The sequence below is a fragment of the Muscardinus avellanarius genome (genome assembly GCF_963383645.1).
Source record: "Muscardinus avellanarius genome assembly, chromosome: X".
NCBI classification, from domain to species: Eukaryota; Metazoa; Chordata; class Mammalia; order Rodentia; family Gliridae; genus Muscardinus; species Muscardinus avellanarius.
In genome coordinates, this window is record NC_137792.1 from 91,399,400 (window position 1) to 91,424,025 (window position 24,626).

The window sequence follows — 24,626 nt, forward strand, 5'->3', positions numbered from 1 at the left end:
CTAACTCTGAGTTACACCCCCAGCCCTATTTTTTATTCTTTATTTTGAAACAGGGACTCACTGAGTTGCAAAGCACCTCACTAAGTAGCTGAGGCTGTCCATGAACCGCGATCCTCCAGTCTCAGCCTCCCAAATGCTGGGATTACAAGCGTGTGCCATCAAATCTGGCTTCTACAGAATTTCAAAAAGAAAATGGGTTTTTTGTTAGCCATTTTAATTCTTTTGGGTTCCTAAAATGATATAATGCTAGAATAAAGTTCTTGATCTATAGAAAGAAGAGAGCTGATTTTGTTTGCCCATGTATACTCTGAATACAGATTCTGAATACTTTTTTCTTCTTCACCATGAATAAAGTTAAAATTTGATTTCTAGCCAGGCATGGTGGTGCACGCTTGTAATCCCCGCTGCTTGGGAGGTGGAGACAGGAAGATCGTGCTGGTTCGAAGCCAGCCCCGCTGGCTAAAGAGACACTGTTTCCAAAAATAAAAAAGTATAAAATATGTCTGGGAGTGTAGCCCGGAGGTAGAAGGGCTTCCAGGAACCCCAGTACCACCAAAAATAATTGATTTCTGTTATTCTTCAAATACATAGAGAAGAGCAATAGGGAATGTACAGTGGCTTGGCTAATTTGCAATTACATGCACTCCCATCAAGACACAAAATCTCCCATCATATGTAATTAAAGAATAAAATAGATAAATAGGCTAATTAAATTTTTGTCTCTATTATATATTTTATTAAATATTTCTCAGTGAGAAAAACTAGAAGAAAAAAAATCTCATTCAACCTTGTTTGTATTGCTGATATATACTTTTTTTTTGTTCTAAGTATGGAACCCAGGGGCTTTTGATCTCTGAGCTATATTACCAATACTATTTTTTTTTCTTTTTTGAAGTACTGGAAATTGAACCCAGGGGCATTTTACCTCTAAGCTACACCTCAGTCCTGTTTTTTATTTTTTTTTATTTTTAAGCAGAGTCTCACTAAGTTGCAGAGGACCTAAGTAGCTGAGGCTGGCCAGAAATCTGTGATCCTCCCTTTTCAGCCTCTCAAGTACTGGGATTACAAAACCACGCCGGGCTTCTTTTTTATTTTTTTAAACATGGCCTCAGTAGGTTGCTGAGGGCCTTTGCTAAGTTTCTGAAGTTGGCCTTGAACCTATGATCCTCCTGTCTCAGTCTCCCAAGTACTGGACTGCACCATTACACTTAGCTTATGATCTTATATAAAGACAAACAATGACATTGGGTTTTGGAAAACATAGTTCATTAAGTGTATTTTGGACTTAGTATTATGTGAACATTAAACATGTATCTTGTCTTTACAAAAAATTAAGATAACTTGTCGAGACCCTGTTTCAAGATAAAAGGGTGTAGCCTGGAGGTAGAATGTTCCTGGATTCACTCCCCAGTACCAGGAAAAAAACCTAATAATAATAATAAATATATTCTCCAACATCAGTATCTATCAACTAGAACCACATACAGTACTAGCAAGTGTCTAATAACACTTCATTATTACTATCATGATAAGACTTGGAGAAATTATGCCTGGATATCTAGGACATATTTCTTGATCACTCTGTGCTGTCTCTAGAGACATGTTAAGAATTAACATTTGGTTTAATTCTTAAAGAGAATAGTATAATCCACGTTTTCATGTATTTATGGTGGCAGAAATTCTGTTAACTACTGGGCAGGTGCTTTTAGATATCTCCCTATGTGTATGTGAACAGAGGTGGGAAGCTTCTGCTCTTTTCAATGACCATTAACATTCCTTCAAAGTTGCTTTTCCTTGTTTAAAATAAGATCGAGAAAAACGTACAAGCAACCAGCCAATGACAAGGGCTTACTCTATTTTGTCAGGTGGTTTAGAGTAAACTTTGCTTGATATAATTATTTATTTATTTATTTATTTATTTATTTATTTATGGTGGTACTGAGGGTGGAACCTAGGGACTTTTTACCTCCGGGCTATACTCCCAGACCTATTTTGTATTTGATTTGGAAACAGGGTCTCACTAAGTTACTGAGAGCCTCACTAAGTAGCTGAGGCTGGCTTAGAACCTGTGCGATCCTCTGGTCTCAGCCTCCCAAGTGCTGGGATTATAAGCGTGTGGAACCGCGCCTAGCTACTTGCTATAATTTTAAATTCTCCACCTAAAGGCATTCCTGTCTGCCATCTTTTAAAACAAGTAGCAGGCATGGTTGTACACACTTAATATCCCAGTACAGGGAAGGCTGAGTCAGGAAGACTGCACTTTGAGGACAGTCTTAACAACTTAGGGAGATTCTTAACAAACTAGCAAAACTAGCAACAACAAGAACAACAACAACAACAAGACCCTGTCTCAAAAACAAAAACAAAAAAGTGAGAAGGGCTGTGGGTATAGCTCAGATTGTAGAATGCCCATGAGTTCAATCCCCAGCTACAAAAAAGTTTCATATATATGACCTCAAACTGAGTAGAAGAGAGGGAAAGAGGATATGGAGAGAAGGCATGTCAACAAAAAAGTAATAATTCACAGTTGTAGATGTGTAGTGCTGGGAAATCCCAAGGAATTGATTGCAAAGTGTAAGGATACTTTTATTTATTCATTAAAAAATGCATTACAGTATGTCCATAAAAGTAAGTAAAATAAAAATAAGTCCAGATAGAGAGGTAAATGCTAGATCTACACAAGTATGCAAGGTTTACAAGGTCCCTGATTAACCTTTCAGAGGGAAATTTATATGTGATTACCCAAAAAAAGACAGGAATTAAGGCATTAGAACATATAGACTCTGGATCAGTCCTGTGGAATGTATAAGCTCTGAGGCGCTAAAGTAAAAAGAATATGAAAATATGACTGTTTTCCTGAGAGACATTGTGAAGGGAATAGGGACAAGCATTGGTTCTTAATGTTTAAATAGCAGAGTTGCTATAATTATGGTGGGACATTTTCCTTATTTGTGTAATAAACAAAGATAAATACAATGAAGGCTGAAGCAAATGCAGCACAAGGTGGTATCTTGAAGATTTGCAGGTTGGACAGCCCCAGGTCACAGCACCCTGGGAAGGCAAGCAGCATTCTCATGGAAGGCACTGGTGGTGAAATGGCAGAGTATCAGCAGAGACCATCATGCCTGATGGGAGACTACGGATGCCCAACAGACATGGCGGTACTCAGCAGATGCCCAGCAAATGATGATGGGTACCCAATGGCAGATGATGGTGGCTCAGTAGGACATGATGAATGCCCAATGGGAGATGATGGTTGCCCAGTGGCAGATGATGAATTCTCAGCGGCAGATGATGAATGCCCAATGGAAGGGGATGGATGTCTACAGGGGGTGATGGATGATCAGCAGATACTGGGAATGATGGCAAGGGATGATGAATACATACGTGCTCCATGAAAGCCCAGAAAAGTTGCAGCTGTGTGTGATGCAAATCCATTCATTCATGATCATAAGAGACAACTCCTGAGAATGTTTAGAAGTACTTAGGGGAGTTAAGTGTGATTTTCTATAGGGCTAGAATACCTTTATTAGCATATGGAGATTTGAGGACAGTGAACTTTGGGTATTAATATCAAGGTCACCTATTCGGGGTTTACAATTATGAAGCCTATTACAAATGTAAGTGCTGTTAGGGGGAAGGTAAGTAGTATCAATGAGTAAGATAGCTAGGTATAAAAGGATGAGGGAGGGATAAAAATATAGCCAAGTTGGAACTCACACTACTAATTTAGTTAATACTCAAATTACAAAGTTAGAAGTTAGTTAGGCCAAAACAAAATTCACTTGAAGGCAGAAATCATCCAAAAGGCAACTACTTGGCAATCCCATTTAGGTCAGCAATAAGTAACAATGTCCTAGAATTAGCTATAGCATTTATCTAGAAATGTGATACCATATTTATACAAATAAAATAGTTTACCTTTGAGAATAAGCTATAAATATACAAATTTTGAAATATTTAATATATATTAAAAGATTGTCTTCTGCCACTTGTTAACCAATTTGAAACGATCAAGATCAATTTATTGTATGTGTATTTTCATGAACTGCATATTTCCAGAAAATTTAAGATAACTTGGATTCCACTCATTAACTTTTAATGTAATCCCTAGAAATCTCCCGGGATGACATTGGGTACATCTATACTTTGTAGAATTATTACTTTTATTTTATTTTTGTGGTACTGAGGATTGAATCCAGGGATGTTCCATCTTTGAGCTACAATCTCAGCCCTTTTTTTCTTTTTTTGAAACTGGGTCTCGCCATATGGCTGAGGGTCTCCTCATTAAGTTGCTGAGGCTGGCCTGGAACCTGCTGTACTCCTGTCTCAAGAACTGGGATTACAGGTTTGCAGCACCAGGCCTGGATTTTATTATGTTTAAATATGAGGGTAAGCCAAGCATGGTGGTGCAGGCTTGTAATTCCAGCATTTGGGAGGCTGAGACAGAAGGATCACATTTCAGCTACTTAGTGAAACCCTTTACAGCTCAGTGAGGCCCTGTTTCAAAATAAAGAAAAAAATAGGGCAAGAGGTGTAGCTCGGACATAGAATCCCTCTGGGTTCCACCCCTAGTACCGCAATAAATAAACAAATAAATAAATAAGAGGGCAAGTCTATAAACACTTATTATGTTTAAACATGAGTGTAGATCTATACTTCCTAGATCCACTCCCAAACTGTCTTTCTAAAATATATTTCTGGAGCCTGGCTTTGAGACAATCTATCTTTTACTAAAAGGAATAAGCCTTCAGCAAAATAAACCTAGGATTTTAAAAATTCTTCAAAATAAATGAAAATAAAAATTATAAAATTGATAGCTCAGTGGTGTAATAGTCCTTGCCTAGATTGTGTGAGGCCCTGGGTTCAATTTTTGCATGACAAAACAAATTATCAAATGGAGGGAGCTGGAATAATTAAGTACAAAAGAAAATTAGTATCATTAATATGTATAGTTTGTATTAATTTTGTAGTGGTTAGGTGGCTAACTTTGGGGTTCTATGTTTTAATATATTAGTTAATTAAAAATATTCTAGGTGACAGTTAACATGAAATGATTCAAAAAGAACAAGAGTTTTGGAATTTGTTAGGCCTGTTCTTAATGATGAGTTGTGCCGCTGACACATTCTGAAGTCCGATGCACATTATAACTTCTGTAAGCAATAGTTTTGTCATCTTTAAAATATGCAAAAACTTATTTTGTGAGAAGTGAGTTAATACATGTAGAGTTCTTTGCAGAAGGCTTTCGGGAAATATGTTCTCAATTAATAATATCTATTATGAATATGGAGATTGAGGTCTAGGACTTTTTAGAGTTACTAGTCAACAATGTTAGTTTCTTCCACTTCCGGTCCTTATATTCTTTTCAGTTTCCATTAACATATTAAATTGGTGGTTAATTTCCTTTGTATATGGGTAATCCTATATTTTGGTAACAAGCAATAATTTTATAGCTTTCACAGAAATTTTATCTACCAGACATTTTTAATCAACAGGTCTCTGGACTCAGGTGGAAAAAAACAAGCCTAATATACTCACCTGCTCAAATGAACCAAATGAAGTGCTTAGTTAATTATTACTATTAGCCCTAAATTAGAAAGATGAGCAAAAAAATATATGAAATTTTCTTAAAGCATGAAAAGAATTATACTGGTGCTTACTCACTTTAGTGCATTAAAATGGCTATGCATGAGCCAGGCATAGTGGTGCATGCCTGTAATCCCAGTTTGTGGCAGGCTGAGGCAGGAGGATCGCAGGTTTGAGGCCAGCCTCAGCAACTTAGCAACACCGTGTTTCAAAATAAAGTAAAATAGGGTTGGTGGTATACTTTGGAGGTAGAATGCCTCCGGGTTCAATCTTCAATATAAAAAATAAAAAGATTGTATATAAATTGTGTAGTTTCAAATTTATGAAAATACTTTTTTAAGTAAAAAAGAGTTTTTAAAATAGATAATGCTGTTCCTCACCAAATAACCTAGAATCTACGTTTACGTACATATGTTTAATATATGTTGGCTGAGCGCTACTAGCCAAGTGAGAAACCTCTCTCCCCCAAAGCTCCTGCATGTCTAGTTTGATCTTGCAAATAAATTATAAACATCTTGTTATTTGAAAAGAAATCGGGCTGTCAGAAAAATGACTTGAATTGGTATTCCTTCGTAGGGACAGATACATATTTGAAAGCATCACGAGCACTCAGTGGTAGATATTGTGTAATAATGTCTGCATAAAGAATCAGAAGTTCAAAAATGGCCTCCTTGTATTTCTATAAAGTAATTTGATGGCTTTGAAAAAGAAGTTACTGTTGTCAGGTGACTACAAATATCGGTGGGTAAAAATTACACATAAAAAAAGCTATATTGTAGAAATGGCTAAAGAAACATTCCTTTGTAAGACATCTACTTCTAAATCAGAGAGTTTTAATAGACTGTAATGTACCAATAAAAGTCTAAAAGTAAAGTAAAAAAGAATGATAATGAATCACAGCTTAATCTTGGCAATTATTTAAACAGTAAAGTTTCTTTTTGCCTAGTTTTTAATTACTGAGAAGAGTAATTTTTCCTGTTATTCCCCACTTATTGACAAAGTGTCTGTGCCCATGACTTTCTTTAACCCTGCCATTTAGTTCAATACTGCCATTTAACACCTGACACTTCATTCATTCTTTCATTCATCTGTTTTGAATACTCAGGTACCATGCTAGACACTGAGGTACAAAAAATAGGCATGATCTCATAGAATTTACAGTCTTATTCAAGAGAAAGAGGCAAGAAAGTAGCAAAGATCTTAGTGGCAGAGATAATTGCAAAATCTATATTTAGGTTGACTTTTTTTTTCTTTTTTAGTTCTGAGGATTGAACCCAGGAACATTTTAACTCTGAGTTACATCCCCAGCCTTATTTTTATTGTTATTTTGTATTTTGAATCACGGTCTCACTAAGTTGCTGAGGCTGGCCTTAAACCTGTGTGTGCTACCATGCCTGGCTAGGTAGAATTTTTCAACCAAATTTTCTTCATTTAATTTTTCTGTGTGTGTGTGTGTGTGTGTGTGTGTGTGTGTGTGTGTGTGTGTGTGTGTGTTACTAGGGATTGAACTCAGGGGCATTCTACCTCTGAGCTACACCCCCAGCCCTATTTTTATTTTTTATTTGGAACAGGGTCTTGCCAAGTTACTGAGGCTAGCCTTGAACCTGTGATCCTCCATGTCTCAGCCTCCCAAGTACTGGGATTACAGGGGTGCACCACCACACTTGGCTTCATTTAATATTTTTAAAGACACTTTTATATGAGAAACTGTAAAATTCAAAATATATAATCCTAATAGATATATGTGTATACATGCATATATACACACATATATTATAATTTTAAATAAAAATAGAGTAGACTGAGTCTAAACATCAAAATGTATTACTAGCAGGAGCATCATAAAATTAGAAAGAATAAATAAATATCTAATAAACTAGGCAGCCTGACCACTAACCTGAGCACTCCAATATTAAATAGAAACAGTTTTTACAATAGAAAGCCAAGAGATCAATCAAATGGAAGCTACCGAAAAGAGGGAGGGCCGAAGTAGAAACTACAAATATATTAGCTTTCAAGGGTGGTTAGTGTGGGAGAGGATAGAAATCAAGACAGCTGATCTGAAAAATATAACATATAACCGAAATGCCCTAGAAATACAATGTCTTATCCACCTGAACTATTTAAATACATGGGCAGATGCAACAGAATTTACTAAGCAAAGGTAAAGACTTAACCGTATACATTTTTGGGGTTTCCTGTTATTTCCTTCCTTCCTTCCTTCCTTCTTTACTTCTTTCCTTCATTTTTTTTGGGGGGGGTACTGGGAATGGAATCCAGAGACATTATACTTCCAAGCTACATCCCCACTCCGATTTTATTTCTTATTTGGAAACAGGGTCTCACTAGGTTGCTGAGAGCCTTGCTAAGTTGCCAAGGCTGGCTTTCAACCTGCAATCCTCCTGTTTCAGCCTCCCAAGTATTGGGATTACAAACATGTGCCACTATACCTGCCTTTTTTTTATTATTGGTACTGGGGTTCCTGGAAGCCCTTCTACATCTGGGCTACACTCCCAGACCTATTTTTATATTTTTATTTGGAAACAGGGTCTCTTAAGCCAGTGAGGCTTGCTTTGAACCTGCGTGATCCTCCTGTCTCCGCCTCCCAAGCGCGGGGATTACAAGCATGCGCCACCACGCCCGGCTTATACCTGGCTTTTATTTTGAGGATCATTGAATTATATCTATAATAGCAGCTAGAAAACTTAAAATTGTACTGAAAATGTTAGAGATGTGATTGAAATATAAATATGGTACTAATTGTGCTGTAACTCTCAACGCTATATTTAGAGAAAATGTTTTAATTTTATAAATAACTAATGAGTTAGTTTGGTGTTTGGTACTAGGGATTAAATGCAGGGTAGTCTGCCTTTGAGTTACACCCCATTCCTATTTTATTTTGAAATAAGTTCTAAGTTGGGGATGGCCTCGCTAAATTGCTGAGGTTGGTCTCGAACCTGCAATCCTCCTGTCTCAGCCTCCCAGGTACTGCGTTTAGAGGCATGTGCTGCTACAATAAGTTCTTTTTTCTTATGGAAATAGAGCCCACAAGAGAATCTTACCTATTACCATAGCATATCTTCCCAGAAGTTTGGAGAGAGCAGCAGTTTTTGAGGAAGAAAAAAATTATAGCAATAATACAGCAATAACAATATTTAAAAACTAGACACCTGAGGTCATCAACAAAATACATTACTGAAAAACATTTTTCACATATTTATAAGACCAAGAATAATCATTTTGAAGCATGTGGTGAACTAAATACCTCAGTGACACACAAAGGCTTCAGACGTCAAGTGAATGTTGGAGATACTGAACCAATTCACAAAATTACCTTTATTTCTGCTAATGCCTTGAAGATATTTTTAAACCACCAGGCTCACCTTCTTGACATTATAGAATACAGCTTGACTTGTAATTTTTTTCTATTTAGATTCCATATCCTTTTCTCTCCCCAAAACTTTTTCTGACTTTTTTTTTGGTAGTGCTAGGGAAAAAAATCCCCAGGGTCTGATGCATGTTAGGCAAATGCTTTACCATGGGGCTATAGCTCTAACCCCTCTCCTGGATTTTTAAAAGTAAATCATGTGTAATGACATGGTAGAATGACTTCCGGGAAGATGGCGACCGAGAAAAGCGGGGCTTAAGAGCCCTGCTAACAACCAATCTCCATTACCACAAAATCAGCGCTTTTCATAGCCAGAAAACACCATCACCAGAGAAACAAAAAAATAACCAGGCTCCAGAGAGAAAGCAGACTAAGAACAGAGCTCAGAGCCACAGAGGAGATAACCGGCCTCACGCACGAGGACGCGGCAGCAGCGCCATACTGCCGGCGGCAGCAGCAAATTCACCGGACTGCTACAGCAAACTGAGATGACCGCTGCGGAACAGCCAGGCGGGATTTCTCGCCGCAGGTAAAATCTAAAGCTTCCAGTGGCTGAGCTCAGCACACGCCGCAGGGATTCAGAGTGGAAATCAAAACCAAGAAGAAATATGGCAGCCTCATGGCCGAGGGCATAGCAGCGGCGCCATATTGCCACCGGCGGCAGCAGCAGAGAATTCACCGAATCCAGTACAGCAATATCTGCGTACTCAAGAACAGTGAGTCAAATTGCGGGCCACAGAGGAGAAATCCCAGTACTGTACTCCCTGGGACTTGACCCAGTGGGGGAAGGGCGGTGGCAGTGATATCACACCATAGGAGAACGTGCAACCTGGCACCCCCCACAGTCTAAAGCAGCCTCTATAGACTCTCTGTGTCGGAGACTCTATGATAAAACCTAGTAAAGGAGTAGTGAGGTCTGAGATACTACTGACTCGAGACCCAGAACACCTTAAGTGAAGTCATAGTGACCCAGGGGAAAAACCCAGAGAAGGCACAAACATCCGAAATCATGGGAAAGAGGAATAACACTGGAGCAATGAATGCCCACAACCCCACAACATCAGAACCCGATAAAACAGAAAATCAGAGATTTATAGAAGATCAAATCAGGAAAATAACTGTAGAAATAATAGAGGTGCTTCGAAAAGAACTCAGAGAGAGCCAAAAAGAGATAAAGGATGCAATTAATGAAGTAAAGGCCTCAATTCAAAGCACAAAAAACCGATTAGACCACATGGAGAACAGAATCTCGCTCTTAGAAGATGATCACTCCAAAAATGAACGTATAGTTTCTAATCTAGGAAAAAAATATCCGACAGCAGGAATCTGATATTGAAGAAATATGGGCCCATTTTAAGAGAGCTAACCTAAGAATAATTGGAATAGAGGAGGGAAAAGAAAGTGAAACCAAAGGGATCAACAATCTCTTCAAGGAAGTAATAGCAGAAAATTTTCCAAATATAGAGCAAGAGGTCGTCGATACACAGGTCCAGGAAACCTATAGAACTCCCTTTAGACAGGATCGGAGAAGAGGATCCTCACGCCACATAATTGTCAAAATGACCAATGTGGAAGCCAATCAGAGAATCTTAAAGGCAACAAAAACACAGGGCCAAGTGACATTCAGAGGCAAACCAATTAGAATCACTCCAGACTTCCCAAACCAAGTCATGAGAGCCAGAAGGGCTTGGAGTAACATATTCCAAACTCTGAAAGAAAACCACTTCCAGCCAAAAATTTCCTACCCAGCAAAACTTTCTATCAAATTAGATGGAGAAATAAGAAGCTTCCATGACAAACAGAAACTGAAGGAATTTTTGTCTTCAAAACCAGCACTAGAGAAAATACTCAAAGAGATTAACTACAAAGAAGAAATAGGTAACATACACCAGAACCAGAGAAACAAGAGTTTCCATCCAACAGTCAACTAAGATTGGTTATCTGTGGAGATTCATTACTTATGTTAGTCTTTTACCTATCTCTAAATGGTATTGTTTGCCTTTATCGGTGTTAATTTTTAGGATTTCTAGTTGGAATATTAATATACCTTCAGATATAGCATTTGGAAATATTTTATCCCATTCTATTAGTAACTGTTAACTCTGTTTACATTGTCTTTGGATATACAATATTTTTTTTATTTTTTAGAGAGTTTGTATACTCTTCTGTTGCCTGTGCCATTGAAATCATATCCAAGAAATCACTGCCAATTTCAGTGTTGTGAGGTTTTATGACCCAGATTTTCTCCTAAAAGTTTATAGTCTTAAGATTTATATTTAGGTCTTTTATCTATTTTGAGTTAATATTTGTATATGGGATTAGGTAAAGGTCCAACTTTATTCTTTTCCATGTAATTATTATGTTTCAACAATATTTAGTTAAAATATTATTATTTCTACCACCAAATGTTCGTGGAAACCTTGTCAAAAATAACTTGACAATATAGGTAAGAATTTAGCTCTAGGCTTTTATTTAACTCCAATGGTTTATATATCTGCCTTTAGAATAGTACTACACTGTTTCAATTATTGTAGCTTTATATGGTTTGAAATCAGAAAATATATATCTTCTAGCTTTGTTCTATTTCAAGATCGTTTTGGGTATCTAGAGTCCATATTCCATATTAGGATAGAGTTTTTTTCTGAAAAATAAATATATGATAGTTTCACCTAAAAAAAATAGAAAAAAAACATTCTCTGGTAAGAAAGAAAGTAAAAAGAAATATTGAAATGTTATCTTTAAGTCATCAAAAGCTTGGTATCAGACAAATGAAACTGTTATGTGAGATTATCATTTTTAATTTTGGATAAATTGCAATAATACTAGATGTCAACCACTAAGCCAAGCATGGGAGGGAGGGATAGGGAGAGAATGGGGTTGGGATCGGGTGGGGGCTGACTGGGCGATGTGTGCATGTATGTCTACAAAAGTATGTATCCCACTATGATGTATGAATACAGTGCACCAATTAAAAATAAAAATAAAAAAATAATAATAAAAAAAGAAATGAAAATAACTACTGAAGCAAAATTAATATTTCAAATTATGAGGTCACTTTTGTAGGTTTATATGTATGTCAGTTGAAAACATTAAGAGACAATTTATCAGAAGAATCCAGGTTAATATGTCTACAAAATGTATGTCTACAAAAGTTTGTATCCCACTATGATGTATGAATACAGTGCACCAATAAAAAAAAATTTCAAAAAAAAAAGAAATGGTAGAATGAAAAATACAAATGGGTGTTAGAATAGGTTAGATCTAGGTTCAAACGCTAACTCTGCAATCTATTGGTCTTTCCATGTGAACATTAGCATGGCCTAAATGAAAAATGTGGGAGCAGCAGGAGGGCAGGAATTTGTTATTGCTGTTTTGTACACAAGCCACAGTATGAAGAGGCATATGTGGAATGCAGTAGGTGCTCAAAAATCCTTACTCTACATTACCCTAACTATGTCACTTCTGAGTTACATAGATAACTCCATTCCTCTTTTATCAGATGTAATTTGAGGGTGAATAAAGAATGTAACTCATATGGCTTGTGTGAATTAAGCAATTTATACACGTAAAACAGCACCTGACATAGAAGAAATACTCAGTGAATGTCAACAAGTACTGCAAGTTCCTCCAAAGCTACATACAAGTAATTATATGCTCTACAACTTGCATGAAGGTTTGCCTCCGGAAGGCGTGACTCAGTGTTGGCAAGCTGAATACTATATCTTGATATAACTGATTCACCTATATTGATACTGGGTATGTATTCTCATTTCTTTAAAGCAATGGAAAAAAAACTGATTCAACATGACACCTTAAATACAGGTGCAACGACAGGATAACAGAATGGAAAACGTGAGTCAGAAAAGGAAATTCTTGAAAAGAAGAAAATCTGTGAACAACCACAGGGTAAATGTGACCAGTTTAGTGTTTTCAAGTAATATATAGCAGAGGTAAATTTTTTCTGTGTGTGTGTGTGTGTGTGTGTGTGTGTGTGTGTGTGTGTTGCACTTGAGTTGAACCCAGGGGCCTTCAACCTCTGAGCTACACTGCCAGTCCTATTTCATTTGTTCATTTAAACAGTCTCCCCATGTTCCTGAGGCTGTCTTGAACCTGCAGTCCTCCTGTCTTAGCCTGCCATGGACTGGGATTACATGCATGCGCCATCATGCCTGATATATATATATTATATATATCCTGTTAATCTCATTTGTGTGTGTAAGAGAGAGAGAGAGAGAGAGAGAGAGAGAGAGAGAGAGAGAGAGAGAGAGGGATTGAGAGAGACACTAAGGATTGAACCATTGAACCCAGGGGCATTCTACCCCAGACCTACACCCTCAGCCCAAATTATTCTTTATTTTGAAATAGGGTCTTACTAAGTTGTGGAGGGCCTAAGTAGCTGAGGCTGGCCACAAACCTGTTTACAAGAAATTACAAGTGTTCACCCACGCACCCGGCTTCATCTTGCTTTTTTAGTTCATTGTGAACTGTAATGCACTGATGTTGTACAATGACTCACGTTTTCCTGTTGTTGAAAATGTCATTTTACCTGCCATTTCTTGAAACAGTTGCACTTACATATAGCTGCACCAATCACAGTAAAGCATGCCTAGCTGCCACAATGAAAGTGAGGGTGATCTGGCCTCCTAAACTGACAAGAAATTTAAAAACTGGGTGTGCTGGCCCATGATTGTAATCCCAATACTTGGCAGGCTGAGACAGGAGAATTGCAGGTTTGAATATAGTCTCAGCTACTTAGTGAGGCCTTCACAACTTAGTGAGACTCTGTTTCAAATAAAGAAGAATAAAATAGGGCTGGGGATATAGCTCAGAGGTAGAATGCCCTTGAGCTCAATGCCCAGGAAATAACACACACACACACACACACACACACACACACACACACACACACAAAAGAGTTTAAAGAGATCAGGGTTTAATAATTACCTAACTTCAGACTGAAGGTGTGTTAGCTAGTTGGGGATTGAATAGGCTCATAATTATGATGTAACTTTTATCTGTAAACAGTAATTCTGTGGATGAAAACATCTGAAATTAATTAAATATCATGTAATAGCTGGGCATGGTGGCTCATACCTGTAATCCCAGGACCTATGAGGCTGAGTAGGAGTATAGCAGGTTTTTGGCCAGTATCAGCAATTTAACAAGGTGCTCAACAACTTAATGAGAACCTGTTTCCAAATAAAATAGTTCTGGGGCTATAACTCAGAAATAGATTTCCCCTGGGTTCAATCCCTAGTACCAAAAAAAAAAAAAAAGAAAGAAATCTCAGTCTCAATCTGTATTTTACACCCTATGCAGATTAATTCAAAATAGAATACAGAGCTCAACATAAAATGAAAAACTACTCAACTTTCAGAAGAAACCAAGGAGAAAATCTTTGCAATATTGGGTTAGTCAAAGAGTTCTTAGCCATGACATCAAAAACCATGAGTCATAAAAATAATGGATAAACTGGACTGGACTTCATCACAATAAAAATTTTCTGCTCTTTGAATTAGTTTTGAGTAAATGAAAGAGAAGCCATAGAGTGGTAGAGAATATTTAGAGATAGCATATTTAGGATTGATATCTAGAATACAGAACTCTCAAAACTCTAAAATAATAAAAATAAAAAGCTAATAATAGCAAGCAAAAGAACTGAACAACACTTCCCCATGGAGGGTGTGTAGATATCAAATAAAAATAAAAAGTCAAAAAAGCATTTATGGTCATTAACCAAAAAGATAACAAATCATACATTATTTAAGAAGAGATAACAATTATTACTGGTCCTAAGTCTATTTCCATAGGAAATTGGATGCAGCTACAAACTACCTGTTAATATTACATGCTTTTTTTTTCTTTTTTTTTTGTCATCATGTCTCAGCCTCCCAAGTACTAGAATTACATGTTGCCTCTATTTTAATTCATTCATATATGTATTTATCTTTCCAAACTTTTATTTTTACTGTATCTTGATAGGAAGTCCTAGAATGAAATATGAATTCTCTAATTTTGCTTTTTGTTTTCCAAAAATGTCCTGACAATTCAAGTTCCTTTGCTTTTCCATTTAAATTTTTAGAATTAGCTTGTTGATTCCTACAAAAATATGCTGGCATTTTAATTGAAATTGTGTTGAATCTACAAATTATTTGAAGGTGAACTGATAACTTATGAATATTGATTTTTCTAAACAATGTTTATATTGTTGTGTTCTGGTCTTTAATTTATTTCTTCAGTGTTTTGGAATTCTCAGCATATAACTCCCACACATGCACACATATTTTGACAGATTTATATCTAAAATCTGTATTGAGAGGTTAGGGTTTAGTTCCATTTTTCTACATACGGATAGTCAGTTCTCCTAATATCATTTGCTGACAAAGCTGTCTTTTCTCCAGTGTATGTCCTTGATGCCTTTATCAAAGACCAACTATGCACAAAAGTCAACCCTCGATGGTTCAAAGACCTAGAAATTAGACCAGAAACTCTGAAACTGCTAGAAGAGGTTATAGGACCAACACTTCAACATAGAGTTACAAGTAGGAACTTCCTCGATACGACTCCAAAAAGCTAAAAAAATTAAAACAAGAATTAATGAATGTGATAGCATTAAATTTAAAAGCTTCTGTGCAGCAAAGGAAACCATCAATATTCTGCAGAAAAACCCTACAGAATGGGAGAAGATCTTCTCTACCTACCTATTGGGCAAAGGTCTAATATCTAGAATATAAAAAAAGCATTAAAGCTTAACATTAAAAAAACCCGAATAATCTAAATAATAAATGGGCAACCAAACTGAATAGATACTCTTCAAAAGACGAAATGCAAAATATATAGTACAGCCTCTCGTAAAAAGAAGTGGGGAAAGAAGCTGCGGGCCTATAAGCACCAACAGTGTCAGAGGGTTCTTCTCTCTTCCCCAGCCTGACCTTATTTATTTTGGGTCTGGCTAAATTGATGAGGGCCTCACTAAATTGCGAAATCTGGTCACAGACCTGTGATCCTCCTGTCTCAGTCTCCCAAGTACTGGGATTACAGACAGGTATCCACCACACCCAGCTTATTTTTTATTTTGAAACAGGGTCTCACTAACTTGCAGAGGCTGTTCTCAAACCAAGTACTGGAATTACAAACAGGTATACACTATGTCTGGCTTTACTAATATTTTGTAAAATATTTTTGCATTAATAGTTATAAGTGAGGCAGGCGTGTTAGCAAAGGCTTGTGATCCTAGAGGTGGCTAAGACAGGAGGATTACAAGTTTGAGCCAGTCTTGGTAACTTAGTGAGACCCTGTTTCAAAAAAAAAAAAAAAAAAGGAAAAAGAGGTCAGGGGAATGTAGCTCAAAAGAATGGTTTTGGTTTTATCAGTACAAAAATCAGTACAAAAAAAATCCCCAGTACAAAATAAAGCCATGCATGGTGGTACACGCTTGTAATCCCAGCATTCAGGAGTCTGAGATATGAGGATCACAGTTCATGGCCATTCTCAGCTACTTAGGCCCTTCACAACTCAGTGAAACCCTGTTTCAAAATAAAGAATAAAAAATAGGGCTGGGGTTGTGGCTCCAAGGTAAAATGCCCCTGGGTTCCATCCCCAATACCAAAAAGTAAAAATAATAAATAAAAACTCTCATAGTGATCTTGGTTTTTCTTGTTCATACTGTTTTTATCTGGCTTTGTATCAAAAGTTATGTTTATGTGATATAATAATCAGGAAGTTTGTTTTCATTTCTCTTAAATGATTTATGGAGCATTATGACTAATTTGTTTATTTTGTGATACTGGGGATTGAATTCAGGGGCATTCTCCCTCTAAACTACACCCTCAGAACTATTTTTTTTTGTAACGGTTTCACTAAATTGTGGAAGACCTCACTAAATTGTTGAGGCTGACGGTGAACCTGAGATTCTTCTGTCTCTGCCTCCCAAGCACTTCTACTAAAATTGGTCTGTTTTTTTCTATATCTAACAGGGTGAATTTTATTAACCTGGATTCTTCTGAGAAATTGTCTCTTAATGTTTTCAACTGACATACATATAAACCTACAAAAGTGACCTCATAATTTGAAATATTAATTTTGCTTCAGTAGTTATTTTCATTTCTTTTTTTTATTATTTTTTTTAATTTTTATTTTTAATTGGTGCACTGTATTCATACATCATAGTGGGATACATACCTTTGTAGACATACATGCACACATTGCCCAGTCAGCCCCCACCTGATCCCCACCCCATTCTCTCCCCATCCCTCCCTCCCATGCTTGGCTTAGTGATGGACATCTAGTATTATAGCAATTTATCCAAAATTAAAAATGATAATCTCACATAACAGTTTCATTTGTCTGATAACAAGCTTTTGATGACTTAAAGATAACATTTCAATATTTCTTTTTGCTTTCTTTCTTACCAGAGAATCTATTTTTTCTATTTTTTAGGTGAAACTATCATATATTTATATATTTATTTTTCAGAAAAAAAATCTATCCTAATATGGAATATGGACTCTAGATACCCAAAACTATCTTGTAAAATAACAAAGCTAGAAGATGTATATTTTCTGATTTCAAACCATATAAAGCTACAATAATTGAAACAGTGTAGTACTATTCTAAAGGCAGATATATAAACCATTGGAGTTAAATAAAAGCCTAGAGCTAAATTCTTCCCTATATTGTCAAGTTATTTTTGACAAGGTTTCCACGAACATTTGGTGGTGTGAATAATAATCTTTTAACTAAATATTGTTGAAAAATAATAATTACATGGAAAAGAATAAAATTGGACCCTTACCTAATCCCATATACAAATATTAACTCAAAATATATAAAACACCTAAATAAAAATCTTAAGACTATAAACTTTTAGGAGAAAATCTGGGTCATAAAACCTCACAACATTGAAATTGGCAGTGATTTCTTGGTTATGATTTCAATGGCACAGGCAACAGAAGAGTATACAAACTCCCTAAAAAATAAAAAAAATTGTATATCCAAAGACAATGTAAACAGAGTTAACAGTTACTAATAGAATGGGATAAAATATTTCCAAATGGTATATCTGAAGGTATATTTATATTCCAACTAGAAATCCTAAAAATTAACAACAATAAAGGCAAACAATACCCTTTACAGATAGGTAAAAGACTAACATAAATAATGAATCTCCACAGATAACCAATCGTAGTTGTCTGTTGGATGGAAAATCTTGTTTCTCTAGTTCTGATGTGTATAGAGGAGGGAAAAGAAAGTGAAACCAAAGGGAACAACAATCTCTTCAAGGAAGTAATAGAAGAAAATTTTCCAGACATAGAGCAAGAGGTCGATACGCAGGTCCAGGAAACGTATAGAACTCCCTTTAGACAGGATCGGAGAAGAGGATCCCCACGCCACATAATTGTCAAAATGGCCAATGTGGAAGCCAAGCAGAGAATCTTAAAGGCAACAAAAACAAAGGGCCAAGTGACATTCAGAGGCAAACCAATTAGAATCACTCCAGACTTCCCAAACCAAGTCATGAGAGCCAGAAGGGCTTGGAGTAACATAGTCCCAACTTTGAAAGAAAACAACTTCCAGCCAAAAATTTCCTACCCAGCAAAACTTTCTATCAAATTAGATGGAGAAATAAGAAGCTTCCATGACAAACAGAAACTGAAGGAATTTATGTCTTCAAAACCAGCACTAGAGAAAATACTCAAAGAGATTAACTACAAAGAAGAAATAGGTTATTTTCATTTCTTATTTGGTATATTTTTCCATTTTGTTAAAACATCTTTAAAAAGCTGGTTTTGGTTTATAAATTGATATATTGATCTTCTGTTTTCTTTCAATAAAATTTACTTTGTCAGACACAAAGATCACAATTTTGTTTTCTCCTTACCATGTTTCGTGCACATTTTTGCCTATCCTTTTATTTTTAGCTGCTGTGAATCTCTGTGTTTTAATGGTTTCTTTTGTATACAAGATATAGTTGGGTCTTTCTTGGTAAGCCAAATTGAAAATATATTCTTTCAAGTAGTGTGTTAGATTCAAATTTATTTTCATTAATGATATATTTGATTCCAGTTTTTTTCTATTACGTACATCTCTTTAGGTAATTAGGAAGGTTTGTATTTTTGCTATAGTGGTTAACTGTGTATTCATGTGGTGTTTAATTACCTCAGATCAAGCTTTTCTGATTGCCACTATTACATTCTGGCTGGCAGATTTTATGGTATCATTTAATTTCAATGTTTTAAATAAAAAATTAATTATATTCTTAGTTTTGAAGTTACTACTTATAGGTACTTTTAATACCTTAAAATGTTTGTTTAAAGATATTTAATTTCACTTGAGTTGTCTCATTATAGTTTCCTTTTGCTTGATCATTTTCCATAATAGTTTTTTTGTTGTTGTTGTTGTTTTATTTTTTTTGTTTTGTTTCTGATGATTGATCCCAGAAGCATTCTACCTCCAAGCTACACCCCTAGCTATTTTTATCTTGAAACACAGTCATGCTAAGTTGCTTAAGCTGGCCTTGAACCTTCAGTCATTCTGTATCAGCCTCCCAAATCCTGGGATTGCGTGTCTGCACCACCGCACATGGTTATAAACATATTTTAAGAGAGTAATTGGCAAAATAAATAGATACCATGGGATGAATTATACATTCTAAATGTTTTCCTTTATTTTAGTAACCTCCCCTTACTTTAGTTTGGAGCTGTAGAATGGTAAAATAGCCACTATACAGGTAGAACACTGATGCTTTGAGGCTAGCACACCACTGAAACTCAGTGAAGAAAAGAGAAGCATATTTTTTTAAGAATTCTTTCTGGTGTGTCTGTTAAGATAATGCATCACCACTCTATATTCTGAATACTTAGAATAGCCTAATTAAATTTAAGTTTCACAGGAGATTATTTTATAGACCCCCTTAACTTCTTTTAGGATTTGAGAACTTTTGATTATATTCTTTTTAGTTTAATTCCATTTGTAAACTCCAGGGAACTGGAAGCCTGTTTTACTCTTTTGTGAGATGAGTGTATTAGCAATTAAATTCAAACTGGGCTCTCCGACTATTTAGTAAAGATCCTTCGAGCTGAGCACAGGGGTGTGTGTCTATGGGCCCAGCTGCTCCAGAGGCTGAGGCAGCTGTAGGATTCATTGAGTCCAGGGGTTCAAGGCCTCCCTGGGAAACACAGTAGGACCCTATCTAAACAAATTAGTTAGCTGAGTGTGGTGACACATGGTTGTAACTTCAGTACTTGGGAGGCTGAGATGGGAAAATAGCAGGTTCATGGCCAGCTCCAGCTACTTAATGTTCTCCACAATTTAGTGAGACCCTATTTCAAAAATAAAGAATAAAAAATAAGGCTGGGGATGTAGCTTAGAGGTAGAATGCCTCTGGGTTCATTCACCAGTACTTCAAATGAAATAGATAATTTAAAAAATAATTGTAGAGTGGTATACGACTTTGTTTATCATAATAAACTTAAGTTAAAATGAATAGATATCAGAAAACCAAAATAAAAAATTGAAGCATCTCTAAAATCAATTTATTAAACACTCAATAAATACCTGCATTTTTGTGATGATGTGAATTTGCACTTATACATTTAGTAATTGATTGTATTATCCTTGTCTCCTTGTAAAAACATGAATGACAGACTCCATGAAGAAAAAAAAAACAGTTTTGTTGAATGCCTACTTCGTGCCAACCACTTAAGTCTGTCAACATTTAAAAAGATCACTTAGGGCTATAGGAGTAGCTTGGTAGTAGAGCACTGTCTAGCATGCTTGAGGCCCTCACTCCAATCCCCACAACCCCTTACTTGTGGTTTTATTCTTAGAACCACACATGCTTACACACAAAGAAAGGTCACTTAAAATATATTTATTAAAGAAGATAAGCCTGGTTTTCCTTTTTTGTATTTGAGATGCATTGGTACTTAGAGTACATATACTATTCAGTATACAGGTATAGCAGGTGTCTCTCACTGTCCCATCTGAATACAGTAGAGCAACTACTCATTCATATTTACAAATAACACTGAGGAATAAAGCATCTATGTATAATTGTAACATTATAAATGTCTGCTTTGCTTTTTGAAAACTATGCTTATTTATTTATTTATTTATTTATTTATTTATTTATTATACTGGGGGTTGAACCTAGGGGCATTCTATCTCTGAGCTATACCTATAGGCCTATTAATTTATGTCTGTATGTATTTATTTATTTTAAAACAGGGTCTCACTAGGTTGCTAAGGGTCTTGCTCAGTTTTTGAGGCTGCCCTCAAGCCTGTGATCCCCTGTCTCAGTTTCCTAAGTACTGGGATTACAGGCATGGGCACCACACCAGATTAATTTGTTTATTAATAAATCTAAACATGCAGAGATAATTCCTTCTGTCATATAATTTTCACTTTTCTTCATTTTCCAAATGCTACAGGTAAAACAATTATCTTTTTGTTTACTCTGATACCTGAAACAAAATACACAATTAGATGAAAAATGAATAGAACTGTACTTACCATAGAGAATTGCAAGCAGAGACAGGGGCATGACAAGCAGTCCCACCAGCATATCAGCAATGGCTAGGGACATTAAGAAGTAATTTGTGGCATTGTGCAGTTTCTTTTCCATGCTTACTGCCATGATTACGAGTATGTTGCCCCCTATTGTCATGATGATTATGATGACGATTGTCAGAGCTGGCCAATTTTGTACCCCGTCTGGGAATTTAAAGCGTCCACCATCGGAGGTATTGAAGATGTCGGTTACTATAGCAGCTACCGGACTAATTGAAATATCAAATTGCCAAACTAACAGGCCAATCAGGTGCACACTGAAAATCAAAAAAAAAGAAGAAAAAAAACCAGTCAGGTACATATGAAATTTCTTATACACAATATATTGCATATACAAAACAATTCTCCTTCAATAAGCAGCTCGCTCTCATCATCATTGTCCTCATTTCTACTCTCTGAATAAAACTTCAGTATTCCTTTCTGGCCAAGGAATACTTTGGGGGCTGGGAAGATAGCTAAATGAGAGAGAGAGAGAGAGAGAGAGAGAGAGAGAGAGAGAGAGAGAGAGAGAGAGAGAGAGAGAGACAGAGAGCGCGAGCTTGCCTAATATGCTTGAGGTCCTGGGTTCCATCCCCAGTATAGCAGGAAAAACAAAACCAAAGGCAATGACTACTTCCACTGCATGATTATTATGATTTAGGCACTTAGTTTCTTGAAATACATATGGATAATCTCACTTTATTTCACATAACAATCATAAGAGTTTGATACTGATTTATAGCCATTATGTAGATGAGAACAGATGAGAAAACAGGTTAAAAGAGGTTAAGTCACTCTCCCAAGAAAACATACGCAGCAAGCAGCAAGGCTGGGTCCATACTGAGTCTCATCAACTTCAAAGGCTGTTTAAAACTCTTACTGCAGTCCAAAACTACAGTATTGTTTGATTTATAGTAATAACTTACTTTTTTGTGGTACTGGGGTTCCTGGAAGCCCTTCTACATCTGGGCTACACTCCCAGACCTATTTTATACTTTTTATTTGGAAACAGGGTCTCTTAAACCAGCGAGGCTGGCTTCGAGCCTGCGCAATCCTGCAGTCTCCGCCTCCCAAGCGCGGGGATTACAAACGTGCGCCACCACGCCTGGCTAATAATAACTTATTCTATTTTAAAAATATTAATTACTTTGAGATATTCTTTCAAGTATCTGACAAGAGAATGAGGAATATTTTCTTAAAGGAACCAGAAACCAGAGAAGAAAATTGGAAATTGCTTTTCTTTGATCAAAAGCTAAGAAAAGTTATCATCAGACCAATTGCAAAAACGTGTTCAAAGAAGGCACAGTAGTTTTTGTTTTGTTTTGTACTGGAGACTGAACCCAGGGACATTCTACCTCAGAGCTACACATTCAGCTTCTTTTTAAAACATTTTCTTTTTTTAACATTTTCATTTTAGTCGGGCATGGTGCACCCACTTGTATTGTAATCCCAGTACTTGGGATGCTGAGACTGGAGGATTGCAGGTTCACATCTGAATATACTAATTTAAAGAGAACATCCACACTTAGTGAGATCCTGTTCCACAATAAACAATAATATAGGGCAGCAGGTATAACTTAAAAGCAGAATGCCCCTGGGTTGAATCCTCAGTACTCCCCCACTATTTTTTTGAAACAGGGTCTCACTAAATCAGTGAGGTTGACCTTCAAATTGTGATATTCCATTAGTGTGACAGATTACAGTGGCTTTGATAAGAGGGTCTTCTTTTTAGAACTCTTTCTACCTTCTCACATTTACAAAGTGACTTCATGCTGGTCAACAAATTTTCTTGTGCTATAGGCTTTCCTTCTATAGGTCTCCCTCCTCATATCTGCCCTATGTTTTCTGGGCCTTGCTCTAAGCTAGATAATGACCCATGATGAAGATTAAGAACTCTAGTATGGTAATTTAAATGAACTGGGAAGTAGATCTCTTAAGTCATTTAAAATGCATATTTTTCATATTGGTACTTAATTAGGTTCTACTAGTATGAGTTTCAGGCTAGGCAGTCTAATGCAAGAGGATTGGATGTGGTTGTCTTTTGTACATTATAAATTTTTTCCTGATGATATGAGACTTATTCAAATTCATTTATATCCATAAATGTTCTCTCAAAGTGAAAGTTACTAAAGTGCCTAATAAAAATAACATTCATTTTCCTTATGCTTAATAGTTTCTGCTTAAAGCAAGAGATAACTAGATATGGTAATGCATGCCTATAATCTCAGTACTTGGGAGGCTGTAACAGGTGGATTGCAAGTTTGATGTCAGCCAGTACAATATACAATCCTGACTCAAAATTAAGAAATAAAAAGGGCTTGAGACCTAGCTCAGAGGTAGACCATTCTTGGGTTCATACTCAATACCACACACACACACACACAAACACAAATCAAGAATGTGAACTAGGTATGGTGGTGACTGTAATCTCAGTACTAGGTAGGCTGAGACGAGAGGATCACAGGTTCGTTCAATTGTAAGCCTCAGCAATTTAGTAAGATCCTTAACAACTTAGCGAGAACCGGTTTTAAAATAAAAAGGAGCCGGGCGTGGTGGCGCAAGCTTATAACTCCAGCATTTGAGAAACTGAAACAGGAGGATCCAGGCTTGCAGCCAGCCTCAGCTACTTAGTGAGGCCCTCTGTAAACTTAGTGAGACCCTCTTCAAAACAAAGAATAAAAACGGGGGCTGGGAGTGTAGCTCGGAGGTAGAATGCCTCTGGGTTCCATCCCCAGTGCCGCAAAATAAATAAATAAATAAATAAATAAATAAATAATAAAATACAAAAGGCTGGGAGTGTAGCTCTGAGATACAAAGCCCCTGGGTTCAATCCCCAATACCAAATTAAAAAATGTTATATATAAATGGTTATCTTATGTTTATTCCTTATTATTTATTTAATTATTAATGAATATCAAATAGCAATATAAGGTTACATGTAATGGTTGTTAAACCTTAATATTATTTATAGAGAAGAAAATTGCCTCTGCTAGCACAATATGTGTTAAATAAATTTCTATGCAAGACAGCTGAGTAAATTCTGTAATTGGAAGATTGGAACCCATGACAATGTCCAGAGTCTGTGAATTCTCCATGGAAATGC

The 24,626-nt window shown here is 36.3% G+C and overlaps 1 protein-coding gene across 1 annotated transcript in view; it reads right to left on the reverse strand.

Moving 5' to 3' along the window:
- HTR2C (5-hydroxytryptamine receptor 2C) overlaps window positions 1–24,626 on the reverse strand; it is a gene marked incomplete at both ends in the record, with an annotated part of 109,466 nt that overhangs the window by 82,102 nt on the left and 2,738 nt on the right. Inside the window, one exon of the mRNA XM_080718606.1 lies at window positions 21,488–21,801. Coding sequence (XP_080574732.1) covers window positions 21,488–21,801 — 314 coding nt within the window. The remainder of the gene's footprint in view (window positions 1–21,487; window positions 21,802–24,626) is intronic.